This window comes from Rhinichthys klamathensis, unplaced genomic scaffold (genome assembly GCF_029890125.1).
Source record: "Rhinichthys klamathensis goyatoka isolate OS25496 unplaced genomic scaffold, OSU_Roscu_1.1 h1tg000040l_1, whole genome shotgun sequence".
Classification (NCBI taxonomy): Eukaryota; Metazoa; Chordata; class Actinopteri; order Cypriniformes; family Leuciscidae; genus Rhinichthys; species Rhinichthys klamathensis.
In genome coordinates, this window is record NW_026606587.1 from 10,180,487 (window position 1) to 10,200,827 (window position 20,341).

A 20,341-nucleotide genomic window follows, 5' to 3' on the forward strand; every position below is an offset into this window, starting at 1 on the left:
TTTCCATGAAAAAGCGTTTGAAGTATGCTTAAGGGATAGTTCACCCAAAATGAGTTTCTTTTTTCTGCTGAACACAAAGATATTTTGAACAATGTTGGTAACCAGACAGTTGACGACATTAGCCATTGACTTCCATAGTCTTTTTCTTCCCTATGAAAATCAATGGCTACCTTCAGCTGTTTGATTACCAACATTCTTCAAAATATCTTCTTTGTGTTTAACAGAAGAAAGAAACTCATACAGGTTTGGACCAACATTTTAATTTTTGGGTAAGCTATCCCTTTAACACAAGTATGCTTGAAGTTTTGCTAACATTATATTTAAATGAATTTTAAATTTATAAAATATAAATTTGTGATGATTTGTTTTATATATATATATATATATATATATATATATATATATATATATATATATATATATATATATATATATATCATAATAATTGAAAAGGTCTGTAGGAAGTTTTACAATTTTATTTAAAATATTTAAAACATGATGTTTCTTTAAAAACGTTAATTTAATTTAAAACAGCATCATTTATTTGCACATTTTTTATCATGTGTCTCCATCACACTTCTCATTTACCTCAAAACTATAGTAGTAAACAGTGATTTTTTTTTATTTGTAAGCCTAAATTAATAATGTGTAGTAGATGTAGTTCTACTCTGAAAATTTGAAATAAAAAAGATTTATTAATTTACTTTGCTTTATTTAAATATATATGTTTAGATTTTTAAAGTCTCTATGTGCACAAATTCTGCATTAATTTGATAAAAAAATGCAGTAAAAACTGTAAAATTGTCAAGTATTATTACTATTTAAAATAACGTTTTAATACTTAAATGTAATTTGTGTTAAATAAAACATTTATTATTATTATTATCAAATTTGAATACAATTTTTGCTATTTCAAATGATTTATGGATGCACTACCATTCAAAAGTTTGGGGTAATTCAGATTAAATTTAGAAAAAATACAAATAAAATTAAGAAGGACATATGAAATTGATCAAAAGTGACAGTAGAGACATTTATATTACACACGATTTCTGTTTCAAATAAATGCTGTTCTTTTAAACTTTCTATTTATCAAAGGATGTATCAAGGTTTCCACCAAAAATATTGAGCAGCAAAAACTTTTCATTATTGATAACAACCATTATTAATATTTGAGCACTAAATTGGCATATTAGAATGATTTCTGAAGGACTGTGGTGGATTTCCGTGAATGTGAAAGCAACTCGCACTTGCTCAGACAGTAAAGTAAACTGCGCATGCGTTTTAGCCGATGACGATATCATTAGTTCAACCAAACACATGTAAGGGAAACAGTGGTGATGATTTACCTTGGATACGGGCGAGAGTGAGTGAGTGTAATCGCGCATAGTGAGGGGAATCAGAGTAGCAAATGAACTGCTGTCTCAGCTGTCACCTCAACAGAGTGTGAAACCAGACCAACTCTGCAGGGGGCGCCGGGAAAAATCACGCTCTGATTCGGACCGCAGCAAATGTGCCCATTGTGAAAGCCACCTTAATCTCATGACTAACAGTGTTGGGGTGACGCGTTACAAGTAACGTGAGTTACGTAATCGGATTACTTTTTCAAGTAAAGCAATACAATAATATTTCACAAAAAAAATATCGAATAAGTAATGCAAGTTACTTTGTATTCCCATTTATTGACTGACACTTCTCCTGCCCCTATGTTAAAAGAAATCAGGAGTAGGCGTAGAGGTAGATCTAGACTAAATGTGAGCAAGCATTTACTCATCTTGCACAAAAAGAGATACAGTATTCCTCAAATCGAATAAAAACAGTGAAATGCAATCTCCGAATATTACGCAAACCTGCAACAATTCATATGTTAAATAACACAAATACAAAGTTCTGTCATGAAACTCTAGATGGCGCAGACTAATAGGTCCTTTAACTCACCTGTTCATAATCACATCGTTATAATAGGGCACATCCGATTGGTTCCTGCTGTATCAGTAGCCAATGAGCTTTCAGAAACCCTCCACCTTCCCCAGCTCCACCTGTATCTGCTACGTGTAATACATGATAGGGCTGCACGATATTAGAAAAAACTGACATTGCGATATGTTGTTTTTCTGCTGTATATATTGCGATATGAAAATAATTTCAACATATGATTTGAATATCTCTATTTGTAAAGAATGAATCATTCTAGAATGATTGGGGTGATATTGTAGGAGAGTGCATCTGAGAGTGCATGTATTATTTATTATCAAAATAATACACAAATTACAAGCATAGATAAATACAACAGAAAACTTTGTTTTTCAGGTAAATCTAACTGTATGCAGGTAAAGACATTGAATAATCAAATGTTAAAATAACACTGCATAGTCTTCACTGTATAAATTAAATATAATACAAAACTACAAAAGTGATTTTCTCTTTTGTTGTTTGGTTATCATGGTGACACAAAAAGCTGCAGGTATATAAGGCTGCAGTCACTTTAAGATGAATGCACGGACCCAATATAATCATGATATGCATCCGTTTGATTGTTTACAACACATAACCGACTGTGTTTACAAGGTTACTCGCCAAGACGGGTATTTTGACTTAAATTTGCATGCATGCGTCCGTTCAAGCTCAAAAGAAAGAGAAAGAGAACTGAATTCGGTTTAAACTGACAGGATTTAAAAACACGTGCAAATGAAAAACTTTCACTACGATGGTTAAACTTTGCAATTAATCTGCGACTCACATGCGCTCCGAACCGGAGCCGATCAACTACGATCCCTATACTTGACATCACACATCCACATTGCGCTATCGATACTAAAACGATACATCGTGCAGCCCTACTACTTTATGCATTTAATCTCACTTTATTAACCGATGTGTTTGCAGCTGACCTTTAATGATCCAGTTCAACCAAAAATGACATAAACATCACATTTGTGTTACTTTTTTGTTTGTTTTTTTGAAGTAAGAGTGTTGAACTTTCTTCTCCTGCGTCCTATTCTAGGATGGCAGCACAATTTACATTTCCTTCAACCTGAGGCTATTCATTCACTTTTGGTGTAAAAAGGTTTTTTACCCAAAAATATAAGTTTGGTTTTTTATTTTTGTTATTAAAAATGAACAAGCAAGCCCAGCCCACCTGAGAAAAAGTAATGCAAAAGTAATGTAATGCATAACTTTACATAAAAAGTAACCAAGTAGTTACAGCATTACTTTTAAAGGGAGTGAAACAATATTGTAACGCATTACTTTTAAAAGTAACTTGTGACTAATATGCTGAAAACGGCTCTGTCGATGTTTATTGTCTTGTCACATTGACAGTTAAAGATTATATTACATAAATCACTTAAATTATATATTTTTTTCAATGCAAAACAGCAACATTTGACAAAAGTTGAGTAGGCATCCCTGGATATTACTGTCATTCCTTTAACAATTCTATTGTAAAACATGCTTCAAATATTAATCTTACATCTCACTCATCAGCTCTGATGAAACATCTGAATCTTGGCACTGTACAATATCTTTGCAGATCCAAAGTATAGTTATTATTTGCCAATTTCACAACTTTTTATTATATATAAAAATGTAGAGGTCCAGAACTTCAATGGTGGGGTACGGTCATGCACACAAACTACTCACAGACTTTCTAAAAATCAAAATTCTGAAAACATGAGACTTTTATGTGCTTTGTGCCAAATCGTATCAAATTTTCAGACAATAAAGTTCATTGTTCTGTGCCTTTGACAGTTGCAGGTTTCTGGACAGAGCTCCTCTTGTCCAGTTGCTCAGTTGGACTGACATTTGTGACATTTTATTTTATTTTTGTTGGACCTCATTGGTGCTTCATCTCAGCGAACAGCGTAATCTGATGACCATACTTTTGCCGTGTCAGCGTAACTATTTATGCTGCGACAGTCAAGAAAGTGAGATTCCTGGATTTGTTGCCACAATGTAACTTTGGTGTCAGATGTTAAAAGTGACGTTGTTGCATTGCTATTCTGTTGGTAATATTTAACTTGACTGACCAGCCTGTGGGCAGACATGCAGTAGACCAACCAGTTCAACCTTAGGTTAAAGGATATTCTAGTCTTTTTCTAAATAAAATTACAGGTAGAACTCTTAGTCTTAACAGCAGCATTGATCGTATCTGCTGCTTCTTTTTTTTTATGAGAAACCTCACAAAGTCAGCCATATTGTTTCCATATTCAATGTCTGCACAGCTAAAAATACATGCAAAATGTATATTTGGGAAAAGAGTTGCAACAAGATCTCAGGTTTTAGGCTACATCATCCGGTTTGTATCTAATACATTTCAACTCTCACATTTCTCTACAAGATTGGAAATCCTACTTCTCAAACAAAATGAAACATCTTAGGTAGATTCTGAAGGACAGTGCTAAATGAAGAACAATATGATCATGTTGCCGTCAAGGGAATGCTTTAACCCTTTTTTAACAGTTGTGTATGAATTCCTCAAGTGTCCTGAGTGTGAAAAGATGGATCTCAAAATCATACAGTCATTGTTGGGAAAGGGTTCAAATATGCAGAAGATGCTAGATGAGGCAACCAATCAGTGTGCAGGACCTGGAGGACTCTTCTGAAGAACAGTGCTCCGTTTAACTGCTCAGGACAAACAAGGGACTTGAGAATAACTATCACAAAACATAAAAAACAGTTGTTGATCATCCAGATAACAACAAACAGTATTAAGATTTAAGGGTATGTCAACTTTAAAACTAGTTAGTTTGTGTAAATTTAGTCTTGTTGTGGGTTACATGTAAACATCTGTTATGTAAAACAGCTTATTCAGGACAGTACTCAAAAATAACATGCAATTTCTAAAATGATTAAAAAAAAATATATTAATAGCATCTTGAATATTCTGCAAGGGGTATGTAAACTAATGAGTAGAACTGCAAATGGGTCGTAACTTGGTGTTTTTTATGTTGCTCTGCAGTTTCTGGGTTGTTTTGGGTTGTTGCTAGTTGGGCTGTTCTGATTCAATCTGACTCAGTTTTTTTTCTCATGATATTTATTTTGAGCTTTGTATGAATTTTTTTCTTTTATGTGTGGATTGCATTCATATAATTTCCTATTGTTCAATTACTCATGAAACAAGTTGTCTAAAGGTACGTTTACACAACAACAATGTACTTAGAACAGAGAACTTTTTCCTTTGTGTTTTTCACGTACAGAGGACAACGTTGTCAAAAGACGATAACGGTATCGTTTTCAAAAACGTGCACGTGCAAAAGTTTTCAGGCCCCCAAAATGCCATTCCCTCGTAAATGAACGGCCAAAACGCATAGAAAGTTTCCTGCTTCTAGTTGAAAACGGTGTCGTGTAAACAGACCCTAAATAAGTAGTAACTCTGAAACAGTGAAGTGAGGTGCAAGCGAAACTGAAATGGATTTAAAGTAATAGCACTATGAGTGCTATTACTTTAAATATGAGTCATCAAATTTCAATATGAGTCATCAAATTTGAGGTAACATTCCCAGCACAAACGGTCCGTGATTTGTTGAACTTTAAATCATTAATCCCAAGTATGAGCATTAGTTATTGTGATCCACCAAAGGTGTTTTGGGAGTACTTTCTCTTGCTGTCAGACATAATATAATTGAAATGAGGTTAACCTAGTATCTGTAATGTGATTATACACCGTCAGTAGAGACAGTCGCTCTGAATGCAAAAGGGAACCAGTGTTCAATACCTCCTTATTTCCCTGGACAAAGGTTGCCAGTGTTCCTTGTGATGCTGTGTTACATTTGTTGAATTACAAATGAGATTGATTTGCGTTTCTGTACATGTGAGCTCTCAGTAGCTCGACTGTGCTGTGTTTAAAGATTTTCAGGCTGTTGGTTTTCTTTCCACAGGTGGTTTTGCTATCGTATTTCTGGTGAGGACTCATCAGGGCGTCCGTTGTGCGCTGAAGAGAATGTATGTGAACAATGAATATGACCTTCAAGTATGCAACAGGGAGATTCAGATTATGGTGAGACATTGCCTCCTTGCCTTCTTTACATGCCTTACACATTTTTGTAATCTTTCTGCAGCTCAACTGGGAGAGCATGACACTAAAGGCACACACTGATGTATACCCAAAGTTGCTTTTTTTAAACATCTGCCAAATGAATGAATGTCAATTGCATATCACCACAGGCAGCCGTTAACAGGGTCCAAGCTCTTTGAAAAAGTGGAGATAATGACCACTAAACAAAATTTGCCATAACAGAATAGTTATATTTGTGAATTTCAATTTACAGATATTTTAGTTATACTGTTCCCTATTGGTAGAATTTGACAAAAACTAATATCTGTCTGCAGAATGGCCTGTTATTGACGCCTACCAAATTTCATGCAGATGTGACTGTGTTCAGTGGGTATAGGCCAAGTCAGTATGGGTTACAGTCGAAAATTCAATTAGCATTTGTTAGCCAACAAAAAAATGTACAAATTAGCTTTGATTTGTACTTATTTATTAGTTTGTTTGTTTATTTATTTATTTAGTGTCAGCAGGGATTGACAGGGTTGAACGACTTCCGATTTTTTTAAGTCAACATTTATGTGATTTAAAGTCGTGTCGACGTCGACTAGTCGCTGATGATGTCATTAATGAACAGATAAGCCTGAACGCGGGTTGCCTTGTGCAAAGCTATGGAATATGACACAGCGCTGCCCAAAAGGCTATTGCTCATAACGGCTTATTGTCTTTTTTGTCTTTGGGTCGTTATATTTTTCACAGATTTCTACTTGTTCTTAATTGTATAGCACAGTAAAAATTACATTTAAAGGACAATTCCGGCGCAAAATGAACCTAGGGGTTAATTACACATAGGTACCGAGTCGACCGTTCTCTGGGATGTACGCGTTTTTAACGCCATAATCCCATAATCCCATAACGCGTTTTTTTTTATTCGTAACATTAGACATTTTTTTTATCCGACACGTTTGTAGCTGCAGCTGTGGTAACTACAGCAGAGCTGGCAACCCGGATGCCGCAACACTACTGGCTTCGTGATTGGTAGATAGGTGGAGGGTGACGCATCAGACCAAAACACAACATGACAACATCAACATCAGTTGAGGGCTGCAACTTCACTTTTTAAATGACAATATCCTGGCCGGACTACTGTTGTCAGTGATATAAGTATTTGAGATGAATATGATTTCTTATTGTCTAGTAGTGACATATCAGGGCCATTTTATGATTAATTGAAATACATTTCTTACATATGGTTCCTTTAAAATAGCCCCACACTAACACGGTAGCATAATGAGGGTCCCTACCTGCAAACCGAAGCATTGAGAACTTTGTAAGTGTACAGACAGTTTAATAAGAAGATACTTTATAAAGACAGTACACTTCGCATATACAGGCAGGAGCCATCTTTGGAAAACAGTCTCGACCAGTCGAACCACGAACGCCGTGCTACGTGAGCTGAACTGTGACTTAGTATCTCATATGGTCCGTTGTTTCCGGAAGAAAGCACTGAGCGCATAAGAGAAGCACTGAACACAACCGAGAAAATAAATAAATAAAAATAATTTTTAAAAAACTGAACGCAACGGAGACTTAGTGCTTCCACAGGATACACACTAAAGAGATGGAGGATTATTCAACCAACGAATTAGATTTCACAAACGTAATTCCTATCGACCAGCACGTAGCACGGCTGATTTCCTTTCTCTTGATTCACACAAACGCAACTGGTGCCATCTTGCTTTTAAATTATCGATTGTATTGAAAATTAAACTTGAGTATTTCACTAATACCCTTTACAGGTTATTTTGCGATAACTGACCTGCTCTACATTATTATCTTGTACATTAGGACTTAAATTTCAATCTATTGCTGACACAAAGGTATTGCATGGCTTCAGATGCATTCAGACGTCATTGTTATGTCCTTTTTGGGTACACTATTCCTTTCAACTGTTCCAAACAGATGTTTTCTGTAGATTCCCATCCCCCATCACCATTTGTCCTCTATTTGATTTACCCTTTTAATATCATTACGATTAGACCTTCAAAACTGAGCCATGCACAATCTTAAAGGGATTTGAGGTCTACTGTTCCTCAGTTTGCATGTAGTGCAGTAAATACAGCGCTGAGAACAGTTCAGTCCCGGTAAAGGTCATTCGTGTCCTCTGGGACTGAGTTCCGAATGGAAATCCAGTGTTCTTCACTGTGAGCCCTGCTAAATAGACTGGGAGGAAAATGTCAGCACTGTTTTAGCTTCACAAAGTGCCTTGCTGTTTCAAAATGAGCAGCTGCTCACAGTGCACTCCTAAATAGACGACTAACTGAGGGCATTTCAAATTTGTGAATGAATGAGTTGATTTGAAAGCACATTGACCAGCTAAGCTATTCCATTTAAAAACTAGCATTGACTTAGTCGCCTCAAAGGCCCATTGTCTGAGCTTTTAGCAAATGGTCGGAAAACAAAGTGAGCTTTCACAATTCAGACACTGTTCAGTAATTCTGTCAAACCTCTGATATTAATTGCGGGAATTTTTATATACATAAAAATGTATTTATTTGTACACCAAATAAACTGGTTTTACACATAGAGCAAATAGCATTTGTTATTGAAAGAGTTTAGTGATTAAGTCAAAAAATTAAGGGTGATTTGGGAGTCTAGCCTGGTTAAAACCAGACCATTCTCAGTTGTAACTGAGTTATGGTCTGGCAAAGCGTCATAGACAAATCATTTCCAAAGGGGCGTCACCAACGGACGTCGCGGATAGACCTAAACCCAATCAGAGCGATGAAGGAGATTACGTATTCAGAGCGGCGGAGAATCTCCGAGTGTTGTTCTTTGCTCGGTTTTTAACTAAAAGGAAACGTTCAAATCGCTTAAAACAGACGGGATAGCTGATTCGAACGAGTGATGTTCGACGGCGGCATCCATCTTTGTAATGTAGGCTACAAAATCTGCTTCAAAATCCCAGCGCTGTCGTCATCGTGTAAAGCCCGCCCCAACGTTTCTGATTGGTGCCTCGATTTCGACGGATTGGAAATGGGCTTGAATGAGCTCTTTGCCAGACTAACTTTGAGAGCAAATCTAAATTTGCCGGAAGTTGTCTGGGTTTTCCCAGGCTAGAGTCTTTCCATTTAATATTGTAAATAGTCGCTTAGTGTCAATGTAGTGTGACATCATCTCTCCAAAGGACATTTCAAATTTGTATATACTAGTGCAGTGCCCGTGCAAAATCAGTTTTTGTGTGTTTTTAGTAATTGTTGGTTTGGTGTGTTTGAGTGCTCATTGTTACAATTACACAGCGAAAGTTCAGTGACATTTTTATTTGTGCATGGTAGAAAGCAAATACTGATACTGACATAATGACATACAATAAATATGGAAAATTGAACTACATGGTTGCATAACAATTTATAATGGTGATATATGGTGACATGTATTTGGGTATCTGTGTACAGGTAGCAGGAGTTTAGATTAGATTAGATTAGATTTACATGAGTTTGAACTTTGTTGTCATTGTGCAGATTACAATTATAGAGACAATGAAAGGCAGTTAGCGTCTAACCAGAAGTGCAAAAATGCAGAAAAGTGCAATGTGAACAGTATAGATAGGTAGTGCAGTATAAACAGTATATGACATATAGTGCAGTGTAGACAGTAGAATACAGTTAATGAAGTGGTATGGTGTAACACTATAACAGATTCGGTTAACATCCACAAATGAATAAGCGCGACGTTTCAGGAGATGCAGCATTCAACATGTACTAAAGTTTTTTAACTCCAAACTTTTTCATAGAACAGATTGTAGGCATAATAGCGAGTTTTAGCATTGAGATCAGGCTATGTTTGACTATGGGCTACAACAGCAGAAGACCCCACCGGGCACCACTCATCTCCACTACAAATAGGAAAAAGAGGCTACAATTTGCAAGAGCTCACCAAAATTGGACAGTTGAAGACTGGAAAAATGTTGCCTGGTCTGATGAGTCTCGATTTCTTTTGAGACATTCAGATGGTAGAGTCAGAATTAGGCGTAAACAGAATGAGAACATGGATCCATCATGCCTTGTTACCACTGTGCAGGCTGGTGGTGGTGGTGTAATGGTGTGGGGGATGTTTTCTTGGCACACTTTAGGCCCCTTAGTGCCAATTGGGCATCGTTTAAATGCCACGGCCTACCTGAGCATTGTTTCGGACCATGTCCATCCCTTTATGGCCACCATGTACCCATCCTCTGATGGCTACTTCCAGCAGGATAATGCATCATGTCACAAAGCTCGAATCATTTTAAATTGGTTTCTTGAACATGACAATGAGTTCACTGTACTAAAATGGCCCCCACAGTCACCAGATCTCAACCCAATAGAGCATCTTTGGGATGTGGTGGAACGGGAGCTTCGTGCCCTGGATGTGCATCCCACAAATCTCCATCAACTGCAAGATGCTATCCTATTAATATGGGCCAACATTTCTAAAGAATGCTTTCAGCACCTTGTTGAATCAATACCACGTAGAATTAAGGCAGTTCTGAAGGCAAAAGTGGGTCAAAGACAGTATTAGTATGGTGTTCCTAATAATCCTTTAGGTGAGTGTATATGTATGTATGTATTTATATGCGTGTATATATACAGTATATATACTGTATATATAAAATGTATTTAATTATTTACATATACATGCATGCAAGCTCACACACAGTAACACTTTGGGTTTCCATGTTTTATGGGGACTTTCCTTAGACATTGTAAGCCCGTCTATCGGTCCAAATGGGGGTTTCCACCAGAACGGGTGAAGGTCTCTGCGTGTTACTGTCTTTCCGCGTGGCAAAGTAATTTAATTCCATTTAAGCTTTTATCTGACTCCATTTTATCACTACCTCGAATTTAAGTTAGATTGCCAATTGGTTATTGTTCAATTATATAATAGTTTAGCAATACATTTGATTGTTCTATTTAACTCTTTACTTATATTAGAAAGCTATGTCGCTCAGAGGTCCTCACGTCTTCTGTGGGTCTCACGTTCACAAGCTTGTCAGTTTTGGTCACCAAACAGAGGTTAATGCTATATACCTGAGATTGGTCGCATTCATGCTTGCACAGTGAAAGATACTTTGGTATAGCCCCCATGGAATTGCAAACACTTGAATTTAACGTAACGTTTACTTCAGTAGAGGTATGGCCACTACTACAGATATAAGTCAACCAACTTTACTTGTCTTATAATAGCTTTGGATTGGCCATGCCGTGGTTTCTCACGTACACTTATCTAAAGTAATATTAAATTCAAACAGAAGTAAGACACACACAGATTTAGGTTGGTCAAGCAGCACGTTTGCTGCCCTAAACGGAAATTCACTTCTTGTCTTTGCAAACCAAGTACACTTGATTTAGAGCCAAATATTAGTCGTCACTAATCTGACGCAAAACTTGCGGTAACATACAAATCCGTTTTTATCTACTTGGGAAAACAATTTCAGAGTCAGTTGGAATAAAATCAAATGTAACAATGTACTGTATTATGTCATTGTATGTCACTTATTATGTATCATGCCAATTTCATAATCACTTCAAAATGCTAAAATATGTAGGTTAAACCCGACATTTTGAAAAATGCACAATGCTGAAGTCTTTGAGATCCTTCAACATTATGGGGTGATCTGAGTTACAGAATCGCCACGAGCCTTCTTCAGCATCTCCCTAAATACTCAGACCAAGGCAGAAACCACTTTTCAAATGTAAACATGAGTTCACAGTGGGAATTTGCATTAATCACCGTCCCAGACTTACTGGGGGGACAGAAGTTGATTTACATGGGGGCACACCCACAGCAGTTAACAAGATATCTCTAAACTCTCCACACCTTCTTACCTTTTTGGTTTACTTCTGTGGGAATGAGACCTTTGTACCAGTCGGACTGAGACATTTCAAATGATACCAAACATGTATAATACTGTATGATAATTGTTCATATTAAACCATATAGATTTTTGGGTGAATTCAGGTAGGGATGGGTGAAGGGAATGATGTTGTAAATTGGGAGGTGATCGACTCAAGTGTGATCGTGTCTCGAATGGGGATGGTCATATAGCAAGAGATATTATTATAATCTTTATTATAATAATATAAAGATTATAATAAGATTAAAATATATAATTATAATTATATTGTTATAATCCTTTGTTTTCTCAGAGAGTAGCCCTCTCTTCCAGTTTCTCCAGTCTTACAACATAATGATTTTTAGATTGTACAAACAGTATATTCTATCCACTAACCCTAAACCTACCCATCACATAAAACTTTCTGCATTTTTACATTTTCAAAAAACATAATTTAGTATGATTTATAAGCTGTTTCCCCTCATTGGACAAAAAAAAGATTTCTAGTATGGCCATCCTCGTGTACCGATTTTATCACCATAAAATAGGGAATACCCGAAACACACAGACACTCACTCACTCACTCAAAATGTGGCACACACACTCATTTGAAATGGTACACACCTGTCTTCACCTGAAATGACTCTGATTAACTCCAAATAAACCTCAGCTCTTCTTGTAAGATTTTTCTGACATCTTGGTTGCATGCTACTACAAGAGCCATGGGCCACAAAGAGTTAATGAAACATCAACTTAAGCTTTCAGTGGCATTGCTTAGGGTTTTTTTATTTTTATTTAAAGGTGCAAAGGTTCTGATATGGTTTATCTTTGTTTCATTTCGTCACAAAAAACAGCTATTTTAAAAGGGGTGTGTAGACTTTTTATATCCACTGTATACCCAGGCATTTCTTTATGAGATTTTTCCTGCTGATGTCATGTAAAGCTATTTACAATTTTATTTTTTTGCGTTCTAAATGTGCTGATTTTCTTGAACAGAGGGACCTTGTGGGTAACAAAAACATTGTTGGTTTCCTGGACTCCAACATCACAGCGGTGGGATCGGGAGATGTTTGGGAAGTTCTCATACTGATGGACTTCTGTAGAGGTCAGTGTGTGTTCCTCTCTCAAGAGCGTTTTCAAACTGGGATGCAGACACTTTTTCCCACTGCTTTTAGTGTTCCAGACTATAATGCAACACTTTTGTTCGTGTGATGATCCAGGTGGGCAGGTGGTGAACCTGATGAACCAGCGCTTACAGACTGGATTCAGTGAGCCAGAGGTGCTGCAGATCTTCTGTGACACATGTGAAGCTGTCACTCGAATACATCAGTGCAAAACTCCCATCATCCACCGGGACCTCAAAGTATGAACTCTCTCCAGACATTTATTATTCTGTTTATTTCTTGAAGAAATAGTTCACCCAAAAATGAAAATTCTGTCATCATTTAATCACCTCCATTTTGTTCCAAATCTATATACATTTCTTATGAAACACAAAATAAGTGTTCAGTATTTTTTCGCTCCTCTTTTCCATACAATTAAAATATAAAGATGATGTGATGTTTTGATGACTCAAATTTGAATATTTTGAAATGTACTGAGTGAAGTATTGCTTTAACCCTGTAAAGCCTGACATACAAAATATGAATTTTTTGGAATGGAGCAGGTTTATTGAACCTTTAGACTATATTATATGTGTATATATGCATATGTGTTTTTTGTTGTGTATAATATTTGATACATCAGGCTTTTATGGCTCAGTATGACATAGTGAGAATATGGAGGATATATGGAGAATACTCGAGAAAAAAAAAAAACTCAGTTTTATTTAGAGGCCCAAACTAAGCAAAAATATGCCAAATAGGCCAAAAAGTAAGGTTTCTTTGATTGTAATGTAAATCAGTTAGATCTTTCTCTTGGATGAAATGCATATAAATATCAGTTGTCACCATATTCCCCAATATTATGTCTTAGTATGATGATATTTTAATGCTTAGTTTTATGATCAAAGCTCTGTAGTTTTTATTGTCGGGGGCAAAACATTTATTTCTCACATTTTAACATGATTTTTCTAAAAAATGATGTATGGATAATCAAGTAAAAGTCAGTTGATTCAGTCTAGAAAATGTTCATCTTGAAATATTACTAACAATATACAAGTTATTCTTAGATTTACTTTTAAGATTACGCAGCAAAAGACCTGAAGTGGGACGTTTTTACATTTATACTTAAAGGCCTTTTAGTTGCTAAAAGGTATAAACATATACATACTATATAAATAGGCATATACTACTATATAAAGATATATTAGATTTTGTGCAACAGGTTTTTCAGCATAAGTTTTGATCATGTTGATAATTTAGAGGCCTTAGAAATGTGTGTATCAAATATACACTAGGCTTTATAGGGTTAATATCTGATTGTACCCTTTTGCATTTTTACCAGTTTAATTATTTTTTTCTTTTTCTTTTTTCTGAGTACTGTTTCAGTTAAGCTTTTCAAAAACAAAGGCAGAACCTATCACACATGTCTCCTCTCTTTGTGTGTGTTTTAGGTGGAGAACATCTTGCTGCATGACAGAGGTCATTATGTGTTGTGTGATTTTGGCAGTGCCATTAACCGCCCCCAGAATCCACAAACAGAAGGTGTAGCGGCTGTAGAAGAAGAAATCAAGAAGTGAGTGTCAGTTTCTTTGTTTATATTGCAAACCACAGTTTTACTTGTTTACATCAATTAAATCTTTTACCCTGTGTGTGTGTTTAAGGTACACTACTCTTTCATACCGGGCCCCAGAAATGGTGAATCTTTATGGGGGCAAAGTTATCACTACTAAAGCAGATATATGGGTACGTTATGTAGGTGAAGCCTGTTAGAGAATAATTCTGTTATCTACAACAACAGTGTATTTCAGTTACCAAAGCTTTGGCCAGCCTTCCTTTTGATAGTGTTTTTAGAAAGATAGTGTTTGTATGTTTGTGTCCTCAGGCTTTGGGCTGCTTGTTGTATAAGCTGTGTTATTTCACGTTGCCGTTTGGAGAGAGTCAGGTGGCCATCTGTGATGGCAGCTTCACCATTCCAGACAACTCCCGCTACTCGCACGACATGCACTGTCTCATCCGTAAGTTACGCTGTTGATTCGTTATCTGATTAGATTTTTTTTTTAATGAAAGATTATCTTGAAGATTTTGACACTTCATCATGCAAGTTTCATAGATAATATTTTATGTGCGTGTCCTAAATGCACACAATTAAATAGTGTTGTCAAAAGTACCAAGTCGGTACTGAAATTTAAAAAATGTGACGATACCAGTATTTCCCTCTAGCATTTTGAGCATGTTGGATTATTAAACATCTTTATTAAACTTTATTAAACTGGATTATTAAACACCTCTGATTGGACATTGCGTTAAACCGCTCAACATATATGTCTGTGTTTGGCTACAGTGATCAACGCTTCAAAAACATGTTGTAAATAGACACTCACTCTTCACCGAGCGCTTACACAGATACACACGGGAGCGTTTGAAAGCGGCGTCTATCACCAGATCGGTTTATCAGTGGATATATTAGGGATCCACTCATAGACGCCTGCTTTCAAACGCACCCGTGAGTATCTGTGTAAGCGCTCGGCAAAGAGCGTCAAAGACGTCTATTTACAACATGTATTTGAAGCGTTGATCATTGTAGCCAATCACAGACATATATCGAACGCATGAACACAATGGCCAATCAGAGGTGTTTAAGAATCCGTTCAACAGCGCTCAAAATGCCTGAGGGAAATGCCTGTCACATTTTTAAAATAATTTTTGTACAAACTTGGTACAAAAGTCAGTACTTTTGACAACACTACAATTAGACAATATTTTCGCACTTGTATAGTTTGGCAAAATTACAGTTTAAATTGGAAATAATGTCCAGCAAATATTCTGTTCACAAATGATTTGTTTTAAGAAAAACATTATTTGTGACAGAACTGTTGGTGGAAAAGACACCACAACTGAGGACAGTCATCTTTTTTTTCTTTTTTTTTAGTATACAATAAATATTAAAGTGGTTTGTTTGTTTATTTCACTCTTTGTTTATATTATCATAGTTTCAAATATATTGTATGTAAACATTTAATATTATGTACACTACCGTTCAGAAGTTTTGAGATCAGTAAGATGTTTTAAAAAAGAAACTAATCCTTTTATTCATCAGGAACCCGTTAAATTTAAAGACATTTATAATGTTACAAAATATTTATATTTCAACTAAATGCTGTTCTTTTGAAAAGCTCAAATAAAGTGTCACCATTTCCACAAAAATATGCAGGACAACTGTTTTCAAAATGTATTATAATAAGAAATGTTTCTTGAGTAGCAAAATTGGCATATTAGAATAATCTGAAGGATCATGTGACACTGAAGACAGCTTTGCCATCACAGGAATAAATGACCTTTTAAAATGTATTAAAATAGAAAACCAGTATTTGAAATTGTAATAATATTTCATAATATTACCGTTTGTACTGTATTTTTTATCGTATAAATGTAGCCTCAAGAGCATAATAGACTTCTTTCTTCTTTTTTGAAAAAAAAAAAATATATATATATAATTGCCCCCAACCTTTGAATAATAGGGATTATCATATTTTGGGACAAAGGCTATATACAAAGTTTTGTCATGAAACTCTAGATGGTGCAGGCTGAGTGGTCTTTAACTCAATCTGCTAGCAATCACATCATTCTCTAAAGGGCACAGCTGATTGGTTCCTGCTGTATCAGCAGCCAATGAGCTTTCAGAAACCCTCCTCCTTCCCCAGCTCCACCTGTATAGATCTGCTACGGGTCTGCTATATTGTGCAGCAGCAGCATGTCTTACTTGCTCACAGCAGCGTGTCGTGTATGTGTGTATCTATTCCGCCATTACCAAACATATTAACATTGTCATATCCGTTGTCAAGCCAAACACTCTGAGAGTTGTCATGACAGAAATAAACTTGTGTAAGCTTTTGAAAGGTAGCAAAAACAAATAAAGACACACTTTAAAACCCATAGTCACTGTTTGGGGTCATTATGACCCCACTGGACTTTTCCTTGATTTTTTAAAAATGTTCCCTTCATCTCAGGGCCATAAAACTCTGTGACTTTTCCTACATAATCTATCTAAATATGCACAAAAAAACTGGGTTCGATTCGGTTGTTCTAAAGGTGTGTAAATTTTTTTTTACCATTTAAGGGGTTTGGGGTCAAAATGACCCCAATTGAAAATGAATGGGAAAATGAAAAAAATGACTTTTTTTATTTTGTTTGTCAAAAAAATAAAAGTAAATCCATTATAAATCTGAAATGTTCTACATATAAACCAAGGTCTGGTCCTAGAGCATAAATAGAAAGTAGAACAAACTTTTTATCTCATACACACACACAGACACACACACACAAACACACACATGTCCTGACTGCAACAGAGAGCATTTTTACAGAAATTGGCAAATAAAATAAACAAAACTGGCATAAATTAAAAAAAAAAAAGACATCTAAATCAAGGTCTGGTCCTAGAGCATAAACACAAAGTGGAACGAACTTTCTATCTCATACACACGCACACACACACACATACACACACAGACACAAATCTATGTGACTGCAACAGAGAGCATTTTTTTTACAGAAATTGGCAAATAAAATAATCAAAACTGGCATAAATAAATAAAAAAATCACATATAAATCAAGGACTGGTCCTAGAGCATAAACACAAAGTGGAAAGAACTTTCTATCTCATACACACACACACACAAACACACACAAACACACACATGTATGTGACTGCAACCGAGAGCATTGTTACAGATATTGGCAAATAAAATAAACAAAACTGGCATAAATCTAAAAAAATATATATTTAAATCAAGGTCTGGTCCTAGAGCATAAACACAAAGTGGAACGAGCTTTCTATCTCACACACACACACAGCCACACACACACAAACAAACACATGTATGCAAATGTATGCATCCTGTTCATTACAGTTTATTGGTGCTGTTGTTTTGTATTATATTGGTTTATTTACTTGGTTTATTTAATTTATTTTGTTCTAAAATCTCTTGTTCTAAAAAAATAAATAATTCTTGATAAATAATTTTCTGAAATAAATAGTGTGTGATTACAATCATGTCATAGTGCTGACTTGTAATGTTTATGCAAATGTATGTATAATAATTTGCAAAAACAATAATTCAAAATATATCAGACAACAACAACAAACTCTAAATTTGACATATATATTTTGTGAATTGCATAAAATATTTTTATCATATATATCAAGTTGTTAGGAGAATTTGAAGCATCAAGACAAATGAAGGGAAAATGAATGAGTCTCTATGGACCTCTATTGGACAGGTGTGGTCATTGCACAATAATTCCTTAACTGTAAGAAAAACAGTTTTTCGACTAACCACCAGATGGTAGTATTTTATCCCTAACACATAGAGCAATGTCCAAAAACTATTTAGATTTAATTATCATCATCATTTAAGTGATTTTTTTCTTTAAAAAATCATTTTTCATGTGCCAATTTATGGCCTAGTTATGTAATTGTGCAGTAAATATGTAGAAAACCTAAAAATTTCCCAAAAAACACAGCATTATTGTATAGTTGAGAAGTGAATTAAAAAAATTATATATAGTTTTCCATATAAAAAATTTATATTTCCTTATGCAATCACTCTTTAAAAGTTTGGGGTCAATACGACCCCAAACCACTTAAGCGTCGTCCTTTTTAAACAGTGACTAAGGGTTAATGTGACCTTCATATAACACAAAGAGAAAAAAAGTAAGAAATTGTAACAAAAGATTTACCCAAAACTGATTTTTACCTGTAGACTTTTTTTTTGTTTTGATTTGTTTTATTTCACCCATCAGGTTACATGCTGGAGCCAGACCCTGATGTCAGGCCAGATATCTACCAGGTGTCATATTTCGCCTTTAAACTGGCACGGAAAGAATGCCCAGTACAGAATATCGACGTAAGACCTGCTCATTCAGACTGTGACGAATGACTTAAGATCTCTCTTCCTTCTTCCTGTGCTATAACTAGACAAACTACCACGATCCAAATACCATTTTCCCTGATCTTCTCACCTATTTTCCTGCCACACTCTACATGGTTTTTGTTCTCTTTTCCAGCACATTCTTCTTAATCCATGTTTAATTCATGCCCACCCCTTTCAGTAGATATAGTAAGTGCTTGCACGTAACGGCAGAGGAAGTGGAATGTTGCTTTTGGCTGCCATTTGGCCCAGATCCAGTGGTCCCTCCCACTCTGAGCGGTATTGATAGCATAATGGAAGCATTGAGTCATGATCAAAGACATATTAACATTGGCAACGCAAAGTGTTGTTTAGAGTTCAATAGGAATGACCTCCAACAAACAGTTTTTTCAGTGTTGCTGCTACAAAAAGACTAGTTAGAAAATAATAATAATACTTTTCCCTGTAAAGTTAGTCTGATATAAGTCATATTTTTGTTATTAAAGAATTAGTTCTCTTCAGAATTAAAATTTCCTGATAATTTACTCACCCCCACGTCATTCAAGATGTTTATGTCTTACTTTCCCCAGTCGAAAAGAAATGTTTTTTGAGGGAAAACATTCCAGGATTTTTCTCCATATAGTGGACTTCAATGGGGTACAACAGTTTGAAGGTCCAAATTGCAGCTTCAAAGGCTCTACACGATCCCAGCCGAGGAAAAAGAGTCTTATCTAGCCAGATGGTTTGCCCAAGACCCTTATTCCTCAGCTGTAGAGCCTTTGAAGCCGCATTTAAACTGTAATTTGGACCTTCAACCTGTTAGTTCCCATTGAAGTCCACTATATGGAGAAAAATCCTGGAATGTTTTCCTCAAAAACCTTAATTTCTTTTCGATTGAAGAAAGACAAACACGAACATCTTGGATGACGTGGGGGTGAGTTAATCATAAGGAAATTTTAATTCTAAGGTGAACTAATCCTTTAAGCACATGGGAAATCTTACTGTAAAGTAAACAGGTATTTCAGGGTAGGGAAATCACCCTGATTGTCTATCCAAGGAGGTTTCCCTGACTCAGACTGCGTCTACAAATAAATATCATTGCTAATGAACATGCCTTTATTACACATTTGTGTTTGTGCCAACAATGTGACACTTAGGGAGTGAGACACTTGACACTACATAAATAACTTCATAAATTAAATGAATAATTAACTTATTCTATAAAAAAAAACTTAAGTCAACCTAAAATCAAAACATTTTCTTCAGCATGTTACTGATCTTCATGCACAATTATTTGGTGCATCTTCTTCAGTGTTATTTTAGTATATTATTTATATACTATTATAATATTTATTAATATTTTGAATGAGCTTTTATTTTTAGTTTAAGTTTTAGTAATTTTGTAATATTTCAGTTTAGCTTTATTTTTTATTTCAGATTTAGTAATTCTAAACTAAAGTTATTTCA

The 20,341-nt window shown here is 35.5% G+C and overlaps 1 protein-coding gene across 10 annotated transcripts in view; it reads left to right on the plus strand.

The window, feature by feature from the left end:
* Positions 1 to 20,341, plus strand: part of aak1a (AP2 associated kinase 1a) — an 81,517-nt gene that overhangs the window by 21,382 nt on the left and 39,794 nt on the right. For all 10 annotated transcript variants that reach the window (XM_056246811.1, XM_056246812.1, XM_056246803.1 and 7 more), the window contains exons 2-8: positions 5,880 to 5,998; positions 12,858 to 12,966; positions 13,082 to 13,224; positions 14,416 to 14,537; positions 14,626 to 14,707; positions 14,847 to 14,979; positions 18,768 to 18,871. In XM_056246811.1, coding sequence (XP_056102786.1) covers positions 5,880 to 5,998; positions 12,858 to 12,966; positions 13,082 to 13,224; positions 14,416 to 14,537; positions 14,626 to 14,707; positions 14,847 to 14,979; positions 18,768 to 18,871 — 812 coding nt within the window. The remainder of the gene's footprint in view (positions 1 to 5,879; positions 5,999 to 12,857; positions 12,967 to 13,081; positions 13,225 to 14,415; positions 14,538 to 14,625; positions 14,708 to 14,846; positions 14,980 to 18,767; positions 18,872 to 20,341) is intronic.